Below are 22,996 nucleotides of genomic sequence, written 5' to 3'. Positions count from 1 at the left end.
GGCGGAGGACGGAGAGCACAAAGAGCGCCGGCGGCCATTTTAAAATAGAGCAACAGAAGTCAGAGTTTCTCCAAAATTATCAGACCATAAAGTCACAGCAGCAGCAGAGAGAGAGGGCGTACAAAACATTAGACTTTAATGGACAAGGTCAATATTTCTCTTAAAGTGTGTCAACATCCGTCCTGAGCGACCACTTCACTTACATCACTGCGACAGACGCCATGTTTTATACAGAAAGAATTTAATGTTAAGTATTTTACACAGAATTTACAAGAAGGCCCAAATTATTACAACTGAATCAGAAACACATTTCACAAAGTTTATAAAAAGTTTATCCTAGCTTAGCAATTCACTAAATTGAGCTTTTTTCTAATGGAGTCTGGCATCTTTCTCCTCAAGTGGTTACTGTTAACTGTTTTTGTAAAATGTGACATGTTAGGCATCATAAAATGTTGTCTTCTGTCAAAGTGAGTGTAAATGGTGAAATCAGTTGAAAATGTGTTCAAACACGACAAACTGACACTTTTTTTTTTACAAGGAAAATAAAAACTAATATCTCACATTTAATGCCGAATTTACAAGAAGGCCCAAATAATTAACAAACTGCCAGAAAGTGTTTCACAAAGTTAATAAAGTTCCTCCTAACTCAGCAACTCACTCAATTGAGCTTTATTTTAAATGGAGACTTTCTCATAAAATGTGTAAGTGGTGAAATGAACGGTGAAGTGCTAAATGTTGGCAGGTAAGATGCAGACTGGCTGGTACAAACTGACATCAACTTCATGTTCTGATTTAATGCTGAATTTACAAGAAGGCACCAACGATTCATAATTTGTCGAAGCAGTTTCACTAAGTTTGTGGAATTTCTCCTTAAAATGACACGTTTTGTTAAGGGAGTCTGGTGATGTTGCTTCTTCTTCTTGTTTCACAGTAAACTTTACAGGAATATTAATCATTGTCGATTTATCTCAAACATCTTTTACTAAAAACAAAGAACCAAAGTTTTCATATTGTTTCAAAGTGAAAACAAAACAAACAGTCACGTCTCTACAACACTCGCATCATGTCTGTAAACTCAAACACTGTCTTCCATCTCTCTTCCCTCTCTAACGGCGAAGCTTTTAAGGTGCAGTCCACGGTTTTCGAAGTCGGCAGAGATTATTGCACAAACATCAGGTGAAGCAGGAAAGTCCAGAGCAGCGGCAGGTCACCTGAACGCATCACTCGTGAGGTGAGAGCGGCGCTCGCAGCAGGCAGGGCGTCCTCTCCAGCACACAGTGAAAAGTCTTTTTTTTATCTTTTCTTTTAGCTTTTCCAGAAGCTTTCAGAGGTGGAGGGAATCCTGCGCTCCGCTCCTGCAGGTCGGGCAGTCCAACACCAGGGGGCGACGTGTCCTCACAGTCAGCTGGAGCTGCTGTCTTTCTGCTGAGCTGAAACACAGAAGAGGAAGAGTTAGTGTGAGGAAGAGGAGAGCAAGAAGAGGAGGAGAGCGTGCTGGGGATGGAGGAGGAGGAGGAGCCCTCGGTGTGTTTGTACCTGTCAGGTCTCTGAAGCGTCTCTTGGCCTCGGCTCGCTCCACGGAGTCAAAGTACCAGACAGTGATGGCGTACCTGAGACAAACCACCACAACTTTATTAACACATCCAGCAACGTGTCGACACAAACACAGACGAGTAATAACATGACAAGGAATCAGGGGAATAAAGATATAAATAAAAATATCTACAGGGGATTTTGTTTTTACACATGTGTGACAGCAGATGGCGCCAAATACCCGTCAAGTGTCCTGCTGACTGAAAACAAACTGACGGCGGTTTACTGACTTCCTGTTTCATGTTGTTGTATTTCAGTCAAAGGATTTTACAGAGAGTAAAGTTTAAATCTCTTAGTTACTCCATAAAACAGTCAGACATGAATGAAATATATTTTCTCTGGCCAAACAAATTCAAGATATCTGCAGAAATAATGCGAGTAATCATATCTTTATAAATCAACTTTGTTTTTAACAGACATCTTAATTAACATTAATTTATTTATTTCCAGAACAGAAATCTGAACTTAAATAAACACATAAATGTGTATTTTGGACATGTTCTTTGTACAAGTCTGACAGACGACATGTTAAAGAAGCTAAATGATTAATATTTAATTTTTAGCATCACCCCTGTGGGAGACTTCCTACTTTCCCTCCACTGAACTGTTTATTCAACAGCTGGAAAAACTTAGATTTTCACTGTAAAAGATACAATGAACTCCTGAAAGATCTGTTGGACCACGACACTGTTTTTGTTACTTAAATGAAGATTCAGTTGTATTTTTAAAATTACATTTTAATAAATAAGATCTGACTTATTTAACAATCAAGCTGACACATGTCTATTCTACTAGAGATGATAAATGTTCCAGTTATGTTTCTATCAGTAAGATTTACGAGATAAACTAGTTTCTCAATAAAATTGCAGGATGTTAACGACGTGAGTAACGCTCAGCATCACCTGAACAAACCTGACCTGCTGTCAGCAGTCAGGATCACTAATTGATTGGCTGATTGATTGGTTGGTTGATTGGTTACCTGGTGGCGTAGGAGGGCTGCACCTCGTGTGGGTTCCTGCGGTCGGACCAGAAGAAGAGCAGCCGGTCGAACAGCGGCTCGATGTCGGCCACGTAGGATTTCCCCTCGGGAAAGATCCTGAGGATGCCGCCGTGCTCCTGAACAACAACAAAGATCAGCTGATGAGCGTGACGGACGAGATTGTTCTGTTTACATGTCTGGAAATTAATGTCACACTTTGAAACAAACATCAAATAGTTTTCTGTTATTTTACGTCTGTTGTTTTTTTCACATCAGCACCAACACAAAGTCTCACAGTCTACAAATTACTGATCTACAAGAGGTCAGAGGTCCCTGAACGCACCTTGGGGTTCCAGTTCTTGTTGAGGTAGTAGATGCAGGTGATGCAGCGCCCGTCGCGGTTCGGGTTGTCCACGTGTTTGACGTAACCTGCCCCGTTTCCTGGGTAACACGCCACCATGGCCTGAAGAGACACAGACAACAGTTTCCATTAAACCTCGGGCTGCAACAGTTATCAATCGATCAGCTGTTTGATCCATAACGCATCAGAAAGTCCCGAGATGACGTCCTCAAATAATAAACACAGAAAAGATTCACATTTAAGAATCTACAATCAGAAAAGTTAAAGAGATCAAAAAGATTTAATCAATTATAAAAAAATACTTACGATAGTTTACAACCATTGTTGCAGCTCTAATTAAAACACAAACATGGGAAACCAAAAGTTTAAACTTTGGTCAACGAGACGACGTCACTAACGACGCAGTGTCGTCATTATAATGATGTGTGATGTTTCATTAGTTTGATGACAAACATCACGTGTGATTCATTCACATTCAAACAGGATCAATAAACTATTTGTCTCTCTTCATTCACTAACAGACAAAGGTTATTAAATAATGTCCGATGGGGGATCTTAGGGGACGCGACCTCAGCAGAGGAGACGACGCAACAACAAATTACACCAAAACATTAAAAAGTACCAATAAGTGAACCGCTGACGTCACGTCATCAGTAACACTGGTGGGAAAATAAGTTGTGGTGAGAGAAAAAATAAATAAATGAAATGTTGCTGCGTGATCCGACTTGCTGATTCAAGAGAAGTGATGTTGACAGATGCAGTAACTTCCTCCGTGTGTGTGTGTGTGTGTGTGTGTGTGTGTGTGTGTGTGTGTGTGTGTGTGTGTGTGTGTGTGTGTGTGTGTGTGTGTGTGTGAGAGAGATTTGCCAATATGTCTTTTGTACATCAAGGGGCGTGTGTTGTGGTTTTGTGTCGACGGCTTCAGCTGCACGTACACAAATTGCATCCATGGGTGTTCATGTTTTCATGACATGCGCGCGTGTGTGTGTGTGTGTGTGTGTGTGTGTGTGTGTGTGTGTGTGTGTGTGTGTGTGTGTGTGTGTGTGTGTGTGTGTGTGTGTGTGTGTGTGTATGTTGTTGGGAGAGAGACAGAGAGAATGAGTCAGACACACTTTTCCTCTAAAGTAAAGTCCATTTCCTCTGCAGTTCCAGTCAGCAGTCGACATCCCAGAACAGAACACCTCCTGCTGCTGTCAGTAATCCCAAAGGTTCTACAGTAATCTCTCGACCCGTCGGATCAGAACAGTAACTTCATGTTAAATATTAAAGAATTTGCATCATCTGGGTCATTTTTTTGCCGCCTGGTTCAAAAAGAGGGAAATTAGCGGCTTTTCATGTCTTTGCATCAGTTTTGTTTGAATCTAAACACGTTAAACCATCAGAGGGAAAAATATTAAAACATCCAAAGTTTACCATCTTTACATGGAAGTGTCTTAGGTTTCAATTTTTATAATACCTGTTCTCTTTTATCTTTATCGTACTGTTTATAATCATTAATATTATTCTATTGTTTTCCTTTTAATAAACATTTTAATTTGTTATTTTTATTCTCTTTTTTAAACCACTTATTTTGTTTTCTTGATATTCTGTTTCTGATTTTTCAAAAACATTTTGATTTGTTTGAAAGGTGCAACATAAATAAACATAAATAAACATAAATAAACGTTGATTGATTGATTTTGGATACTGATATTATAATGAGGTCGAGGAAAAGCTGCGAGCGTAAAAGTATTTTTCAGACTGCTCACAGAACAACGACGACTGAAAACGTACGAGGATGTGCAGCATTACGGGTCCAGACAGGACGGGCTGGGTGGGGGTCGGGTTTCCCTGCAGCGCCGGGACCTTTTGACCCGAACAGGAAGCGGCTGGTCAACAGAGAGCAGCAGACGATCATCAGACATGAGACTGTGTCAACATCAACACGGCTCCATGTCTGGATTTCCCTTCAGGAAGAAGAACAGCTGATCCCCTGTCGCTGCTGTGAGGTCACTGAAGGTCATTTCACTGCTGCAGACTATCATCTACTTTAGAGGCAATAATCTTTTATGTTATTGTTTCAGGTGTATGAAGTAAGATTTGATCCCTTTCCTGATTGGTTGTTGCAGCCTGGCTGCAGGTGTAGAGACGATGTCGTTCATCAGGTCACGCAGACGATCGTTGTAAATTATGTTGAATCTGAACATTTTTCATTACAGTTTTGTTTTATAATCATATCAATATTTATAAATGTTAAGATGATTCTCGCACAGAAGGAACAGACTACAGAAGATCACGTCTTTTATTAATTTGATTAGAAAAGATGATTTTTACACAATAAAATACACAAAACTTCATCAGAGCTTCACTGAGTCTGACAGATGTTTTTGTTCACGATATTAAAATTACTCAATAACTTGAAGCAACTTTTAAGTATTTCATTACATTTAAGGGCATTTTATACATATTTATTCAAAAGTTTGTATTGTTTTTTTCTGTGTTTTTGAAACTATATTTAGTACTTTTGTGTGCTTTATGTGCAGCAATTTATTATTTTTTTTTTTTTGTATTTTCAAAAGTTATTGTTCAACTGTTTATGTTATAATAAACCCGGGAAAGTTTTCTGACATGGAGCAGAAAAGATCAATCGATGATATTGTCAAATTGAAGAAAGTATTTTTCTTATAAAACAACACTAAGCTATAAAATCCACAAGGGATCGAAAAAAAGGTCATTATATTAATAATTTTAAGTATTTGGTTTGATTTATTTCCCTGTTAATGAAACACTGACTGCTGTCTGTCCACTCCATAATATCTGTGAAAATATTTTACTCTTATCACTGATTAAAGAAACATGTTCGTTAACAAAACCTCTCAAACACCAAACTGCATCGTCTCTTACACACACACACACACACACACACACACACACACACACACACACAACCTCGTTATCTTATACAAGTCTACAACTGTGACCAACAACACGCTTTCTCTTGAGGGCTTTTATCGTCACACTTGTTATTGTAAAACAAATGTGTGCGAGGACCTTTACACCTCCACACGCTCCGTGAAATCTCAACTCCAGATCCCTTTGTTTTCTCTGCCATAATCACCACACGTGCCACTTTATACAGGAAAGTCATGACGTACATGAACCCTCATCAAAGTCACGGGTCCCTGAACGCAACATCAACAACAACACACCTGTAGTAGCCCGACTGACGTCAGCGTCTGTGTTTACACATGAATCGCGTGCAACAGGAGCGGACCAGTCCTGCCCTCCTCAAATGTAAAAGTGGGAGGGGTCAGTCGGTGACGTGGGGAGTCAAGCCCCCGGCAGCATGCATGCATGCGACGGACCTCGGAGCTGCACGTAGAGTTTCCTCGCCTGCCAATGACGACAAACCCTGATGCTGATAAAGAGCCGCTGACCTGCTCCAAAGCCACGGTCGGCCGGAGCTGAGGGGAAACAGGCCAATCACGGAAGACTGTTTACACACTGCAATAAAGCACGTACACACACCTACACATACACACACACCATCATCATCATGCAGCTGCACTGCTATGGACTGAAGCTATGTGGAGAAACACAGGAGGGCTGGGTGGAGAGGAAATGATGCACTGTGGGGAAAAAAGGGATTCAAAACAAAACGCCTCCGAGAGCTGTTTTCAATTCAGCTTTATCTTATCTCCTAGTAGAGAGGAGGAAGGAGGAGGAAGGAGGAGGGAGAGGAGGAGTGTGGGGAGTCTGTGCAGTTGTTTGGCAGCTTTCCAGCCTGCTGACGGTTTAATGGCAGAGCTACGTGTGGAGCGTGAGGCTGAAGTCCGCCTGCAGCTCCGCATGGATCCACTCCAGTCAACTCCGACACAACACGGTGGTTCCCAAACCAAAAGGACTGAAGCCAAAGTTGTACTCTGGATTCTGATAGCAAAAAGATCTGAGTTTTATAAGAATCTGACAGGATATCAAGTCTAACATTCTGTTATTTTAGCCCAAAGTATCAGTAATAACAGCCCAACAGATACGGAGTATTTCATCTTTGGCTGTAATTACTCCTCGTGTCTCTACTGGTTCAGCTCAGCATGCAGAACAGTCTCACCCATGAAGCCGATGGAAAAACTTAACACGCTGTGCTTCAGTACAACACTACAGCTCAACTGAGAGGGATTATAATCTCACACTGTAATTATTCCTCTGGTCCTTATTGGTAGCAAACAATAAACTTGAGCACAGCAAAGGTAAGAAAAATCCTGCTGAGAGGAGTGAAGCTGCAGGACCTGATAACATCCCTGACTGTGTACCAAAACATGCACCAATCAGCTAACTGATATCAAATTTATATTTTTAACAGCTCAATCTCAACTCACTATTTTAACCCAGTAGAAAAGAACCTGGTTCAACATCCCTGCTAGTCTGGACCCTCAACAGAACACAATCAGGACCAACATTTCCACAGAGGATGCCCTATCCACTGCCCTCCCCTCAGTCCACACCATGAAAAGCTGCATCAGAACGCTGTTAGTTTACTTCAGCTCAGCCCATTAAGACTGGAAACCTGAACACTCTATACTGGAGTATAACAAAGTAATTACAGTCCAAATTATTGAGTTTTTTAAAAATAATCTTTCATTGTAATTCTGTAAGAAAACTTTTCCCCGTCATGTCCGTCAAGATTAAAGTGTATTTAGGCTAAAACTTTTAAAACATTTTTTTCATCTTTCAGTTTTTTTTCCTGTGAATAAATGAATCGTTTCGTCCTGTAAAATGTCATAAAATGGCAAAAAAATTGAAACACCCTGTTAGGTGAATAGGAGTAAAGCAGCTGAGCCTGATAATCGCCCCGACCACGTACTAAAATCATGCACCAATCAACTAGCTGACGTTATTACCCAGATTTTTAACACCTCAGTGTCATAGGAGAACGTTCCCTGCTGCCTCAGAAGAGCCACCGTACCTAAAACGTCTGCTGGGTCACGTCCAAACTACTACCGCCCCGTGGCTCTCACACCCATCCCAACAAAGTCCTTTGAGAAACTGGTTCTCCAGCACATCATGACATCATCCCTGCCAGCCTGGACCCTCACCAGTCTGCTTTCAGAACCAAAAGATCCACAGAGGATGTCAGATCCACTGCTGCCCACTCAGGCTTCACACCTCTTAAGAATAAGAGCATCTACCGGATCCTCCCCATCGGCTGCGTTACAAACAACAATGAGAACTCTTATCGGGAGGAAATCAACAATCGTGTGGAGTGGTGCGCGGAGAGCAATCCAGTGCTCAACACCAGCAGAACCAAGGAGCTGACTGTTGAACAGACAGTGGAGCTGAGGAGGATCTAATGAAGGTGGAGAACGGATGTCGGTTAGAAAAGGCTCTACTTCCTACGGAAAGTTAGGAAGGCTAAATTACTGCTCCAATACTCTGGACCGTCCGTCAAAAGTTACAGAAGTATTCACAGCTGTGAGTCGGCTGAACTCATCTTCAACACTTCAGCGTGAAGTAATCATTTCTGTGACTGAGTTTTTACTGTTTTTTAAAACAAAAACTGTGAGAAGATGAAAGCTTATAATCCTGCTGATCTTTGCTGTTTATTTTCCTGCAGCATCTCCACATAAATCTGTGTGTGTGTGTGTGTGTGTGTCTGTGTGTGTGTGTGTGTGTGTTCCTATTGTAACTGGGTTGACCTGTTTTCTTAAGAAGTTTCATCAGATAACACACATGGACACCCGCGGTGATAAAGACTCAGTGTTTACTGCTGCACGTGAGGACAGGACGGACATGCTGAATGAGTGGGTGCGTGTGTGTGTGTGTGTGTGTATTGGGTGTGTGTGTGTGTGTGCGTGTGTGTGTGTATGTGTGTGTGTGTGTATTGGGTGTGTGTACATGAGTGTGTGCTGAGGAGGAATGAATAGTTGCGTACGTGAGAATGTTCACTGCTACATTTGCATGTCTTTATGAGCCGTCACACATGAACAGGTGTGTGTGTGTGTGTGTGTGTGTGTGTGTGTGTGTGTGTGTGTGTGTGTGTGTGTTTCACATCATCTCTGTTCATTTCAACAGTGAAAATATAAAGTCTAACATTAAAACCAGCATGCTGCAGGTTGTTCTTCGTCTTCTCTCTTCTTCATTAGGGAGGCGATTTTAGAAACTTTTACAAACAAGCAAATAACTTAAATGTGATTTAAAAGAAAATATAAAACCAGAGCTCACAACTACTTTCATTTTCTCCCCATCGCTCAGTTTTTTTTTTTGTCTGTACTAGAATTACCGTCTGGCTGCTGTTCGCCTCTGCACACCGCTCAAGTTACTGATCCTGAACTGTGGTGTCGAATTATACCCAGAACATTTATTGCAGAATATCATGATGTCACAGTGAATTAAACCTCCGACCTCCTGTCAGATATATTTGTGTAAAGTGTTATCCTAATTATCACATTCATTCTTGAGTAACGGCTAAAATTACAGAGGCCAAATTAGAATATTTCCCTCGAGGCGTTCTTGAGATATCGCACCGACTTGACATGAAAACACAGACGCATTACAATGTTAGAAAATATTCAAAAAAATGCAGGTCAGATTTCCACACAGACGAACGTGAAGTTCAGATGTTTTGGTCCGATCAAAAGTCTCAAACACTTTGTGCATTTTAATGGTTTTAACTGTTCTGCAGCAACTCCTCACATCTGAGCATCCAGAACCAGCAAATGTTTTCATTCAAGCTTTAAATAATAATTAATATCTGACAATCAGAACTGACTGCAGCAGAACAAACTAATAAAACTGAAGACAGTTACCTGAATAAACATTATATCTGTGAGCAGGGAGGATGAAGCATGAAGTCACGTCGGCAGGTCGTTGGAGTTTTGTTCCTGGAGGTTTAGTTTTAATGGTAAAGCACTCGATGTTTCACCAGATCTGTTACAAACGGTGTCGCTGATATGATCCAGATTCAGATTCAAGCTACAAGCTGCACAAATAAATCTGCTCTTTACCGTCATATTTCTGTCTCTGGGTTTATTTCACTGTAACACAGCTGCTTAAAGATCTCAGTGTTTACTTTCCCCACGTTAACGCCCTCTTACATCATGTGTTTATGGCTGTAATCATAAATTAAGCACATTATTGTTTTAGGACCATGTTGATAACTAAACGTTATGTCAGTGTGAGCAGGTTGAGATGAACTCTGTCATGAATACAGATGTTTGAAAGCCATAAATGTCAGCAGCTCCGTGAAAATATCGTCACCGGTGTGACTTTGGAATTGATAAAAGGGTTTTGTCATATGATCTCAGGCAAGGAGGTGCCAAACCAGACAGGGCATTAAAATTAATTAAATCAATTTTAAAAATACAATCTAGAAGACACAGGTAAATAATGTAAAGCTGCTAAATTGGAGGGATTTTTGAGAGAAACGTGCACAGGTAGTCGAGGCGAGATGACATAAAATAGATGAATATGAAAACCTGAGTTTAATAAAACAGATTCCTGATACGGAGGAGAGCGAAGAGGAAGACTTCAGATCACACCTTATTATTCTGTCTGTTTTATTTGCAACTACGACGCAATTTTAAAGTTTTAAAACAGCAGATTTTATCTAAATATAGATATGTAGGCAGAAAGTGAAAGGTTCATTTAGATCCTGCAGGTCAACAAAGTCAAACAGTAATTAACCTACAAATTATCAGCTTAGTTATAAACTTTTAAAAGTCCTGTTGTTGGATTCTGTCTTCCTGACTGATTATTAAACATTAAAGGAGCAGGATGTAGAAAATCAAACTCTGAATTTCAAATGAGGTAATAATACAAACTGTTTTTTTTTCCTTAGTGAATAAACAAACTGTTCTCAGAGGAAAATAAGATCCCAGAATTCTGTCTGAAGAGAGAACTGTGGCAGGGTCCGCCACATATAAACAAAATGAAACAGTTTAATTTGTGTTGTCTTTTCTTTGTTTATTCAGTCATGAAAGCAAAGAGTTTGATTATTTAGTTAAAATCAGTCAGTGATGATTTTTCTCTTCTAATAAACTGCAGACTGCTCCTTTAAAATGTCAACATAATAAAAACAGTTTGTATGAACAAGATCTTAAAAAAAAAACAACTTAAATTTATTAAATTATATTTAAAATTGTGTATTGAATGTTTCAACATGTGGGCACATTTGTAAATGTTGTATAAATTATTTTTGTATTAATTTTATGTAGAATAAATTAACAAAGAAATTCAAGTTTGGACTTCTCACTACTTCTTGTGTATTTACATATTACACTGAAAGAAATCAGCCAACTGTGAGTATAAATGTGACAAAGGCACTCAGAAGCTGCTCAGAGTTTAAAGTAAAACACCTGTTACAACATTTCAGCCCGTTAACTCAGCAACAAGAGCAACTCTAAAATCTTTTAGCGTTGTTAGATAAACTTCCTCCTGCGACTGACTGCGTGTTTGTTGGCCAGCAGCTTTACTCCTCTGTACCTGCAGGAAGCCGTCAGGATATCTACAACAACTCAGTCACTTTCAATGAACCTGAACCTGAAACCCAAACTCTTTAAGTCTCCATCATCTCTTACTGTTAATAAATGCACAAACAAAGTTAAATGAGCATTATGTAGTTTTAAAGAAGAAATTCAACCTCCAAATTTTAATATTATTAGTATATTATTTATATAAGACAACTGACGCCAAGGTGAATAAACAAGCTGTTCTCAGAAAATCAGTATAAAGTGTTTTGTCCTTTAAGCTCAGTTTGTTTATTCAGATATTAACATCCACTGTGCCATAAATGATTATAATACACTCCTTAGAATTACACATTTTTTCTCTTGTTTCTATATTAGTCTTTCTAATGTATAAAATCTATTGCCTGCAAACTGAGTCTGTGCACAATAAAGCTGCAAACAAAGTTTATTTAGTTGATTCTGATTTGAATTTTGAATTTAAAATCTACATAATGCACCTTTAACGTTGTTTCAGCCACACTTCATCACATCGCAGGCTGCTGCCGGACTCTTACCTTGGACCTCTCCCGGATCGCCTTGCCTCCCAGCCGGCTGGCGCACACGGAGATCAGTTTATCGATCAGGTTGAGCAGGAAGTTGATGGCCTCGCAGCCGCGCTCGGAGCCGCTCACCCAGGCGGTCTTATCCCCGCGGATGCTCCTCCGGTGGACGCCGGGGACGGAGCCTGCCAGCCGGCCGTCCTGCAGCGCTCCGGAGCGGTGCATCTCCTTCACCTGATCCAGCACGACGTCCCCGGCCAGCGCCCCGAGGAGGCCGTCCACGTAGTAGAAGCCGTCGGACAGCAGCGCCGGGACGACGCGCTCCAGCGCCAAACGCTCCACGTCCGAGTCCGACAGGTGCTCGATGATGGGCATCTTAACAGTTTGTCGTGGGGCGGCTAGTTGGACTGGATTCAGACTGTCGGCTCAGAGTTCTGGAGCAGAGAAATAATGTCATGTGTCAAGTTTGTGAGGATGAAAACTTTGCAGTGTTTGTCTGAGAGTCAGCAGCTGAACACCAGCTGAGTGTGATCACCCTGCGTGTCTGAGCGCACGTTGACACCGAGCTGCTAATGAACCGCAACCGTCAAGTCAGCGAGCATGGAGGTGTACTACTTCCTGTTGTCCACTTCAAAATAAAGCCCATGCGCCACAGTCAGAATAATATCTAGTAAGATGCACAATATGGATATCTTTCAACCGATAGGATAACAGATAATTACCTGACTCTCATGACTGATACCGATAAAATCTAATTGTTATGCTTTTTCATGCACAGCTGAGTGTTTAATTTATCTGTCTGATAAAGAAATGTGCATCCCAACTAGTATGACAGAAAAAGACTTAGCATGTCCCAATGTTTGTCATATTTAAAAGATACTTTTCCAATTATTGTTATTATTATTATTATTATTATTATTATTATTAGCCTAGTCTATATTATGGCATCAGTGGCCCTAAGGACTATGTAAGGACACTCCCACACCGAGTTTAAAAGCCTGCAGCTCCTCCAGTCAGTCAGAGCTGAAGAAGTCTCTTGGATGAGAGGTGACCCGTCTTCAACAAACAGAAACAAGTCCAGTTGACTACGATACAGAACCTTCATCAACACATCAACACAGCTGTATTATTTTTTTTATCATTTTCATGAGAAAAAAAAAAACAGTTTAAAAATGACCTACACGATCACTTACACTACATAAATAAATGTGTGTGGACTTCATTAGACACCTCTGCATTAATAAAACCAACATTTCATCTCACCTACTCGTTGTAGAGTTTGGCTTTTATTTTGAAGGCACTTTTCCGGTCATCGTCCTGCTGCTGCACAGTGAGGCTTGAGTGCACGAGGAGAGAAGTGAGACGTGCCGGATGTGACGTTTCGCTCCGAGGAACTTCACTCCGACCCACTTCAGCTTTAACCTATATCATGACGTCACACGTTGCTTATGTATATGTTGAACACGTCCAAGTGACTCGTGGCTCGAGCCCACTATGATCCGCGAAGCTTTAAACGCTCTTCAACAGTCATTCAAACGGATCAATACACGTATCAATATATCGATCAGCTGTAGAGGAAACACAGCACGCGCTCGAGGCTCTCCGCTCTGCTACGTGCCCGTGCGCTGGGCGTGCCCGCCGCCATTGAGGACTCGGTGAGTCGCATGTAGCCCTCGTGCTCCCTCTCTGCGGTCCGCGAGGAAGTAAACAGTGAACGTGAAGTTGAGCACGCGCCAGGAAAACACTGAGAGCAGCTGATAGGAGGGAGAGCCGGACCGGAAGCTGATGGTAATAAACCGGTCATGATAACAATGAAAACAATGATAATGATAACAATAACAACAACAATAATAAAAAGAAGAAGATGATGAAGAAGAAGAAAAACAATAATAAGAACACAAATACAAACAACAATAATATTAATATTAAGACAAAATAATCATATTAAGATCAATAGAATTGTACCACTCTTATTCTATTGATGATGATAATGATAATATGAAGAAGAAGAAGAAAAAAATAGTAACAGAAATTCTAGCAATAAAAATAACAACAGAATTACCACTATAACTAAGTATATTAATACATATTTGATGCTAAAATAAATGAGAAAATAATCAATAGAAATAATTAAAATAATATTGAGATAATAACGATACCAATAATATATGTTTCTATATATATACACACACATAATCATTTTTCATTTGATTTTACAGAACATGTGATTTGTTGAAATAATTGAATTCATGTGGCCACAGAAATGAATTAACTATCAATTACTCACTGTGCTTAAAGAAGTTAAACATGTTTATTTAATATAAAACAATATTTGATTTGAGCTTTTAAACTTTTGGGTATAATCAAATATTTTACAGAATAATCAAACAGCTGAAGAAGGAATTTAAACTCTTTAATTTGAATCTTTACAATATTAATGAGGTAATAATACACACTTTTTAAAATAAGCGAATAAACAAGCTGTTCTCAGAGGAAAATAAGGTCCCAGAACATGAAGATAGAAAGGTGGCAGGGTCCGCCACATATAAACAAAGTAAAGCAGTATAAATATGTGTTGTCCTTTAAGCTCAGTTTAAGATCTTTAAATTCTTCTCCAAAACTACAGAGCGCTCCTTTAATGTAAATATTGCCAGCCTGTGGTATCGTCTGATCCCCTGATGTGTTCAAGGACCTCTGAGATTAAAACATTCAATAAGGATGGAGTATATCAGTTATTATGTCGATGCAGCTGGTTCAGACGAGTCACGTCGTGCCCGTCATCGCCGCTCGCTCTCCGACCTTTGTTCCCGAGGAACAAGTTCATACGTGAGGCTCAGCAGCAACCAGCTTCCTGCCGCTGGATGAAAGAAGCTGTGCCTGAGGATGGTGACACCCCCCTAATCAATCAGGATCTGCTGCAGACTGGTTCCAGTGTAAACAGTGTGGTTTTTCCAGAAACAGCAGTGCCACAGAGACCACAGGTCACAGAGGGGCGAGTTATTTTTGGTAAGTTCAGCTCGTTTCTGTCACGTCAGGTCAGGCTGGTGGACGGATGACCGCTCTCTGACTTCTGCTTAACTCGGTGGAAAACACAACTGTACTGTGAGAGCTCTCATAGTGACATATCTACAGAGAGTGACTACCCAGCTGCAGTTTCCATTGGAGTTTTTAAGCCTCTTTTTGTCTCTAGTTTAGGTTTCACAACAAATGAATTGGTTTGATCTCAACCTATACAACCTATAAATCAACCCAGCCAAAGGTTCCAGTTACAATGCAGTGGGGCTCATAAACACATCAACGACAACCATGTTTCTAATCACAAAAAAATGTAAACAGGTTAGGCGACGTAGCATGTTCTCTCCGCATGACAATGAACACGTGCGTCTCTCTCTGAGGTGTGGAAAGTTAATTTTACAGACAGGATAAGAAAAAAAACGACATGTGAACTTTGTCTGGTTCATACATGTTGCATTGAAGTGGCAGCAGAGTGAACTTTAGTGCAGAGAGCAGCCAGTCTATTTAAAATTAAATGAAAACCAGAGGTTATTTAGGGTAATCTGACTGTGCTGTGTGTATGTTGTGTAATCTGACTGTACTGTGTGTGTATGTTGTGTAATCTCACTGTACTGTGTGTGTATTATGTGTGTTTTTGCCCCTCAGATGACGGTGGTTCAAACTCCAGTCAGCAGCTTGTTGTGCGTACGTGAGCGAAGCTTCATCGTCCGAGTTAACCAGTAACCAGAGGTCTGCTTCCTGTCTGATCTGCTGCCAGACTGATGGAGTGAAACACTCCTTGGCAGCCTGTGTGTGTGTGTACGTGTGTGTGTGTACGTGTTGTAATCTAAGAAAAATGTCAGTGGTTTACATTACAGCTCAACTGATGTGTTTAATACAGAGGAGTTTGATTGAAGCTGCTGATGGCTGATAATCAGCAGATATCAGACTGTGCTCATTTTTCACGCCCATGAAATCTCCAGTAAATTTAACAAGAAGCCTTTGAGGCAGCGTTTGTGATGAAACTGCTTGAAACTGTAACTGCATGTACTTCTGTAATAAGTTCACAATTGCTTGTAAGGAACGTGTTCATCGTGGCGGACTTCAGTTCCAATGATTTCTACAACCCTCATTGTTCTGTGAAGGGAAACACACATACTATGTTTGTGAGACATGAAGAATTAAGGTTAGGGTTCATATTAAGTCAGGGTTAGAGTTAGGGTTTGTGTCAGATCAGGGTTAGGGTGTTGAGTCGGCACAGACACAGGTCATCTGTTCTTTCCTCTCGGTGATGATAGCCTCCTCACGGAGCAGAAAACAGAATAAAAGACATTTAGACAAAGACAAGTGTAGGTGGGATGACTGGTTAAGGTAAGCATAAGTGTGATGGGAGAGGGTTTATGTTATGTGTTACTGATCGGTGGTATATTTCAAAGAGAGGTGTTTTGATAGTACAGGTTATGATCAGTTAAATAGAAATGTAAGGGGTGGATAGTGATAGGCGTGTGGTCACTGAGGTTATGGTTTTCACATACAGGTTACCTTTCTGACTGGATCTGGACCCCCCGCCTTCTAACAGAAAGGAGCAGCAATTTGCTGAAGCTGAGCAGGACCTTTTGTCTCACGCTCTTGTGGTCGCGTCAGGCAACTATTGAGCAATGTGTGTTGTGAGAAAAACCATCCATAATATCAAACACAAAACACAAGTACATAAAACAACAAACACATAAAAAACAATGGCACAGACAAAAGTATATATGAACAGTCCATTTATTAAACTGGCCTTCTCACTGTACAAGCTGAGCACTTTCACAATATTATCTGGTGGAGAAAACATTTACAGCCTGTTTAACATCAGTGTATTACTGCTATAATAGGATAACTCTAAACCCACAACCTCTCCTGTCTTCTTCGCTGGCCCCTCGTCCATGTGGTTCAGGCCTGTTGATGCTTGAGGATGAATCAAGTGTATTTGGAAATGTATGACCAGCGGAGGGCTCAGCCTGCTTTCCCCAATAATATAGGAATGCTTTTTGGCCAATGAAGCTGAAACTTTTGAGGATGAAATACCATGGATGGACAATACCTTATAAATAAATAAATAAATAAGGTAATTCATGGTTCAAACCCCATATTTTAACTGTAACTGTCCATGTGACATCTGTTGTTTCCCCTGAAGCTAAAACAGTGACAAACAGCTGCTGAAGTTTAAATGTAGTGTAACAATCTAACAAAAGAAAGTAAGATGTTAATGTTATTGTGTGTTACAGGTCTAGTGTTGTGTGCGTGTTTGGCTTGTGTTTTCACTCAGGTGTCGCCATCTTTCTCAGCCTCCTCCTTGCCTGTGCGTGGAAGTCTACACCTGACCCAACTCGCCATGTAAATGCTGATATAAAGTGCTGCAGGAACCAGAGTGACTCAGCTACAGATCGCATTTTCCTTTGAACACTTCTTTTTAGCCTAAACCCTTTATCAGGCACTCATTCAAAAAAAAAAACATTTTCTAAAAGGTGTATATAAAAAAAATATAAGAAAAACACATATAAGCTTAAAGGAACATTTAATTTAAATATGTCTTAAGTAACATAAATAACACACACATACATAAATAACAGATTATATATATAAATAACATAAATAACAAATATAATATGTATCAAATTCCACTCCAGTTTAGTCCAGTCCAGTCATTAATGCCGCATAGCAATGCCATTTTGGATGTCCATGTAAGTTACCATATATAGTTCCTTGCTGGAACTACATGCTGTTTGTTTTCCCTCCTTTGTGCTCATTTTTCACTTGACTATGTTACTCCCCTCATCCCATGGCCTTAGGGGGATATAACATTATGTTTTTAGTGTGCAAACTTCTAAATGTATGTTGATGAAGGTTCACCGTCATCCAGGCATGGTAAATCTGGGTGCTGTATCATTGGCAACTTGATTTGTTTAAGTTTCTTGAAGACATTTCATCTCTCAACCAAGAGGCTTCTTCAGTTCTAACTAACTGGAGAGGAGTTGCAGGCTTTTAAACTCTGTGTGAGTATGTTCTTACAGAGGGCGTTAAGAACACGTGTGAGCCGCCTCCTCTTAGGCGACTTCTAAATGTATGTTTGGACTGGATGAACTTGTTTTTGTTCATTTAAAATCCAGGGGGCAGTAGGGAGGGCATTTAGTGAAACCACAACCCCGGGGCTCAATACATGGAGCTGGAGGGTGGCCTGGACATTGTGTGTGACAATGGAGCTGATCTCAGAGGAGTTCAGACTAGAGCGCTGATAGTCATCTTGACTTGTTGTATTTGGTCTGTCAGTCACTGCTGGATGAAGCTCTCCTCTCTGAGAGAGATCTCATCTCCACACACCAACTGATGGTGCTGCTTCGACCTCTGGACCATCAGGACACAGGGGATCCTCTGAACAACTCTTCCTCCCTCATCATTCAGACTCTGACAGAGAGAAGAAGAGAGATAACAAAAGTGTTAAATGAGTGCTTACGGAGACTCCCTCCATCAGCTGTCAGTCACTGATATAACGACCAGCACTTTAGTCATGTTCAGATCACAAGTGGAGCGGCTGTGTAGTGTAGCCAGGCAGCTTCCTTTCAGCTCTCAGGTTCACCTGCTGGAGTGAGGCTCACAGACCTGCAGACACTTGGTTCATCAAGTCTGTGCAGGTCTTACTGAGGCACACAGTGAAATAAACTGAGTCCCTGAAGGCATCATTACTACTGTAACAGAGAGACATTCACTGCTCAATGTCATGATGATTTACTGCTGTAAAAACAGTCTCAGTCACATATGAATATTTCATCATGATGAATATGGAAAGTATCTGGACAAAACAAACAACAGATGTACAGATAAATATATGACGTTAAAGCTCCTACATGTTCACACAAAGACTAACAGTATCAGCTGTGGTTTCTGGACTTCAGCAGAGGTTCTGCTCTGTAGAGAGACCACATGGTTACTAAATGTAAGGATCGTTCTCTGAAATAAGAGCCAGTGATTTGCAGGCTTCAGTTAGACTGATCTGAGAGCTGTGGAAGAAGATGAACTGATCAGTTCTTTAGTGTTGAGATGAGGGAACACTTATAAGATCCTAAAGTCTGTCACCGTTCTCTCACAGAAACCAGGAAATACTGGATCTTTACTTTGATACTGTGTTCAATACAATACTGCTGAAAGCAACATGGACCAACTCCAACCCTCTACTGACCTAAGAGTCTCCAGTCTACAGTCTGGACTCTCCCTCAGATCAGAAAGCAGCTTCACTCCTGAATACTGCAGCTGGTTTCCACTCAAGTCCAGCTCTCTCAGATGGGAGGGGTTGGACTTCAGAGCCGAGGCCAGAGAATCACAGCTGATCTCTGACAACCAGCAGCACTCCAATCTGAATAAAGAATACATGATGTGGATGAAAATAATTTTAAAATCCAATATGGTGTGTTTAGGTTTGAATTTAAACAGCTAACTATGACCAGTTTCTTTCGTCTTATGTGACCACAGACTAAATAAATTTTGTACAGAAACATGAAAATATGAACAATGTGACAATGTGATGTTACAGCTTTACAAATTTGAGTAATGTTTGAACGCATTAACAGATAGTCAGTGAACTGACCTCAGAGTCTCCAGTCGACAGTTTGTACTCTGCAGAAAACCATACAGCAGCTTCACTCCTGAATCCTGCAGCTTGTTGTAGTTCAGGTCCAGCTCTCTGAGATAGGAGGGATTGGACATCAGAGCTGAGGCCAGAGAAGCACAGCTGATCTCTGACAAAATGCAGTCCCTCAATCTGAATAAAGAATAAATGATGTGGATGAAAATAAATTTATAGTCCAATCAGATGTGTTCAGGATTGAACTGTGCAGCTCAACGTTACAATGTCCTAATCAATGACCTTTTCTCTAAAATGAGCGAAGTGACGTCATTGTATTACTGTGGATCATCACAATGTCAGCTTCTACAGACATCATCCAAACATTCATACACCTGTTCATGTCAACACAGGTTAATAACAAGCTGCTGAACTCAGTCAAGTCTTTAAAATGATCAAATTGGACATGAAGATAGTTTCTTTTATTCTCTTCTGTTTCTTCTCATTCAGAACAATTATTTGTCATTTTATGACGGATGTTTTCTATTGTATTCCAAAATGTCAAAAATCAAATAAAAGTTTAAAGGAGTCATCACCCGGAAATCGCAATTTCTCTCGTTAAATCATGCATATTGGTGTTGGACCTCTGTTGAAACTTGCCTGAAAAGCTGGAGTCTGAAAGTGGCTTATTTTTTTCGCTTTGGCTCTTTTTCCGAACAGGAATAGCGCACAGTAGTGCGCGTTCCTAAAGCACGAGATTTTGACTTTGCTCCTGTGGTGACGATACCACAGGAGGCTACTTGCATATGCATCGGCTCACAGCCGTCCTCAGCCAGAGTGAGCACGCCGAATGCTTATTTCTCTGTCATTTTCACGCCATACATCGTCATCGCCAGCATTAAAACTCAGGTCTTACATGTAAAACACGAGTGTGAAAAGTAAGACGGAAAAAAAAAGAATTTACCAATCAGAGACATCCTGCTGTAAACGTGTCTCTTCCACCGTCTCTGCCTCTTCACTCTCCCGTTCAGTTTCCGACTCTGGCTCGTACATATATGCCTGAATTCAGTAAGGTTCGTCATTTAGTGTGTGCGCCATGACAGGGGGCTGTTTATGTTGTGGAGTCCGTGTGCATGCAGGCTCGCCCCCCATTCCGGCTCTGTCCTTCCTGCGGCCAATCAACGCGCACCTCATTACATATTAATACAATGCACATCCGGACCGGTCAAAACCTCGCGCATAATCTCGCGTGAGAAAGTCGAGGTATGAAAAAGTGTCAGAACAAGCTCTATGTTTGATTTTTTTTATTTTTTTTTTTCTAATAAGTTTTAAGAATTGATCCAAAGCGATCCAAGAGGGACTGGATATGTAAAAAACCAGGTGATGACTCCTTTAACATCTGATCCAGCACTTGTGATGCTCTCATTTCAGAGCAGAGATTAAGACTATCCTCATCACCACTGTCATTTTCATTAACATATAGCTGACTGACTGAGAGCTTCATCCTCTATCATCTGCCCGTTCTCTTAATAGAACTGAGAACCTTCCTGTACAAATATAGTGAATCGCTGATGCTCCTGTTAACTGGATGAGTCAGAACACACAGTGACATTATTTCCTGAATGGAAGCATCATCACATGTTGAAGTGACAGACTGGACACAACACTTCAAACAGCTGCATTTGGATGTTTGCTTCACTGTGTGTGTGTCTGTATGAGAGCAGCTTTATGTAGAAACATATCAGTTCCTGTAAAATCATATGTTCTGAAGGTTCTGTTTAAAGACATTCCTTATAAAAGGGTTGAACTCATTTAAGTTTTTTATTCACATGGAACTAAATCACCAATACTGATTGCATTTCTCAGCACACTGAAGGATAAATCCTACAGTTTCCTAACTAACACCAGTCCAGTTTGAGTTCAAACTAAACTCTGAAGCAAACAGTTCACACTGACAAACTTTAAAACAGTTCTTGTGATTTGTGAAGAGAACTGAAGTGAATTTAAACCTTTTGTTATGGATTTAAACTAAGCGGAGAAACACTGCACAATAGCAAAACTCATGACCTGACCTCAGAGTCTCCAGTCTACAGTTTGGACTCTGCAGTCCAGCTGACAGCAGCTTCACTCCTGAATCCTGCAGGTTGTTGCGACTCAGGTCCAGCTCTGTCAGATGGGAGGGGTTGGACTTCAGAGCTGAGGCCACAACTTCACAGTGAGTCTCTGAGAGTCCACAGTTAATAAATCTGTAAATACAGATAAAAAACAGTTAAAATATAATAAAATCTGACACTTTATTATGAAATGCATGTGTTTTGCATCACAGAAGACATTAACATATGTGGCTGTTGCTCAGCTGGTCAGTCACAAATCAACAGGTTTGCAGATGGAAACTTGAGCTCCTTCTGTCCACATGTCCACGTGTCCTTGAGCAACATAACGAACCACAAATTCATGTTTTGTTGTTGTGTTTTATGACTAATGTAAACATGAGACTGCTCTCATGTATTTACGTCATGTTCTTGTCTGTATTCTAGTACACAAAACTTTCATAGTGTGAAAGTTTTATATTGTGTTCAAGTGTTCATCTTTAAGCTTCATGTTGCTTTAAAATGTGAATCACATCTGAACTTACCGAGCCTTTCGGCAGTTCCTCACAGCTGGAATCAGTCTCTGTTTTCCTTCCCATGATGTTTTGTACTTCTCTGTGTCTAACTCATCCAGAACCTCCTCTGACATCTGCAGCATGTAGGCCAGAGCTGAGCAGTGGATTGCAGAGAGTTCCTTCTCTGATCTGTTCTCTGACTTCAGGAACTCTTGGATCTCCTGATGGACTGAGTGGTCGTTCATCTCCGTCAGACAGTGGAAGATGTTGATGCTTCTGTCAGGAGAGATCTTATAACTGTTCATCTCCTTCAGGTTGTTGATGGCTCTCTGGATGATTTCTGGACTGTTGTCTATCTGACCCAGCAGACCTGCTAAGAGTCTCTGGTTGGACTTCAGAGAGAGGCCATGAAGGAAGCGAACAAACAGGTCAAGGTGGCCATTTTCACTTGTGAGGGATTTCTCCATGGCTCTGCTGAGAAAGTCATCCAGGGATGAGGGAATATTTCCTCTCAGGAAGTCCCCCAGGACTGTTGAGTTCCTGTTGGTGTGACAGTGGAACATGTAGGCTGCAGCCAAAAACTCCTGAACGCTCAGATGAACAAAGCAGTAGATTGTTTTCTGGAAGATCTCACTCGCTCTTCTGAAGATCTCTGTACAAACTCCTGAGTACACCGAGGCCTCTGTGACATTAAGACCACAGCGCTCCAGGTCTTCTTGGTAGAACATGATGTTTCCTGCTTCAAGCTGTTCAAACGCCAGCCTCCCCAGCTTCAGAAGAACTTCCCTGTCAGCCTCCGTCAGCTCCTGTGGACTCATCTCACGTCCCTCATCGTATTTCTGCTTCTTCCTCTTTGTCTGAACCAGCAGGAAGTGTGAGTACAT

At 40.8% G+C, this 22,996-nt stretch overlaps 1 protein-coding gene and 1 pseudogene across 1 annotated transcript; both read right to left on the bottom strand.

Annotated features, from left to right (window-relative positions):
- Positions 1–119: 119 nt before the first annotated feature.
- LOC115597255 (egl nine homolog 3-like) lies at positions 120–12,501 on the bottom strand. Its single transcript, XM_030443020.1, has 5 exons — positions 11,929–12,501; positions 2,916–3,035; positions 2,573–2,709; positions 1,537–1,610; positions 120–1,430 (listed from the first exon to the last, which is right to left on the bottom strand). Exons 1-5 carry the CDS (start codon positions 12,286–12,288, stop codon positions 1,402–1,404), a joined length of 720 nt encoding a protein of 239 aa, XP_030298880.1. The 5' UTR covers positions 12,289–12,501; the 3' UTR covers positions 120–1,401.
- Positions 12,502–16,661: 4,160 nt separating this feature from the next.
- The window catches only part of LOC115597258 (NACHT, LRR and PYD domains-containing protein 12-like), a 56,810-nt pseudogene continuing 50,475 nt past the window's right edge, over positions 16,662–22,996 (bottom strand).

The sequence above is a fragment of the Sparus aurata genome, chromosome 16 (genome assembly GCF_900880675.1).
Source record: "Sparus aurata chromosome 16, fSpaAur1.1, whole genome shotgun sequence".
NCBI lineage: Eukaryota > Metazoa > Chordata > Actinopteri > Spariformes > Sparidae > Sparus > Sparus aurata.
The sequence above is the reverse complement of the archived record's forward strand: the minus strand, read 5'-3'. Positions and strand labels throughout refer to the sequence as shown.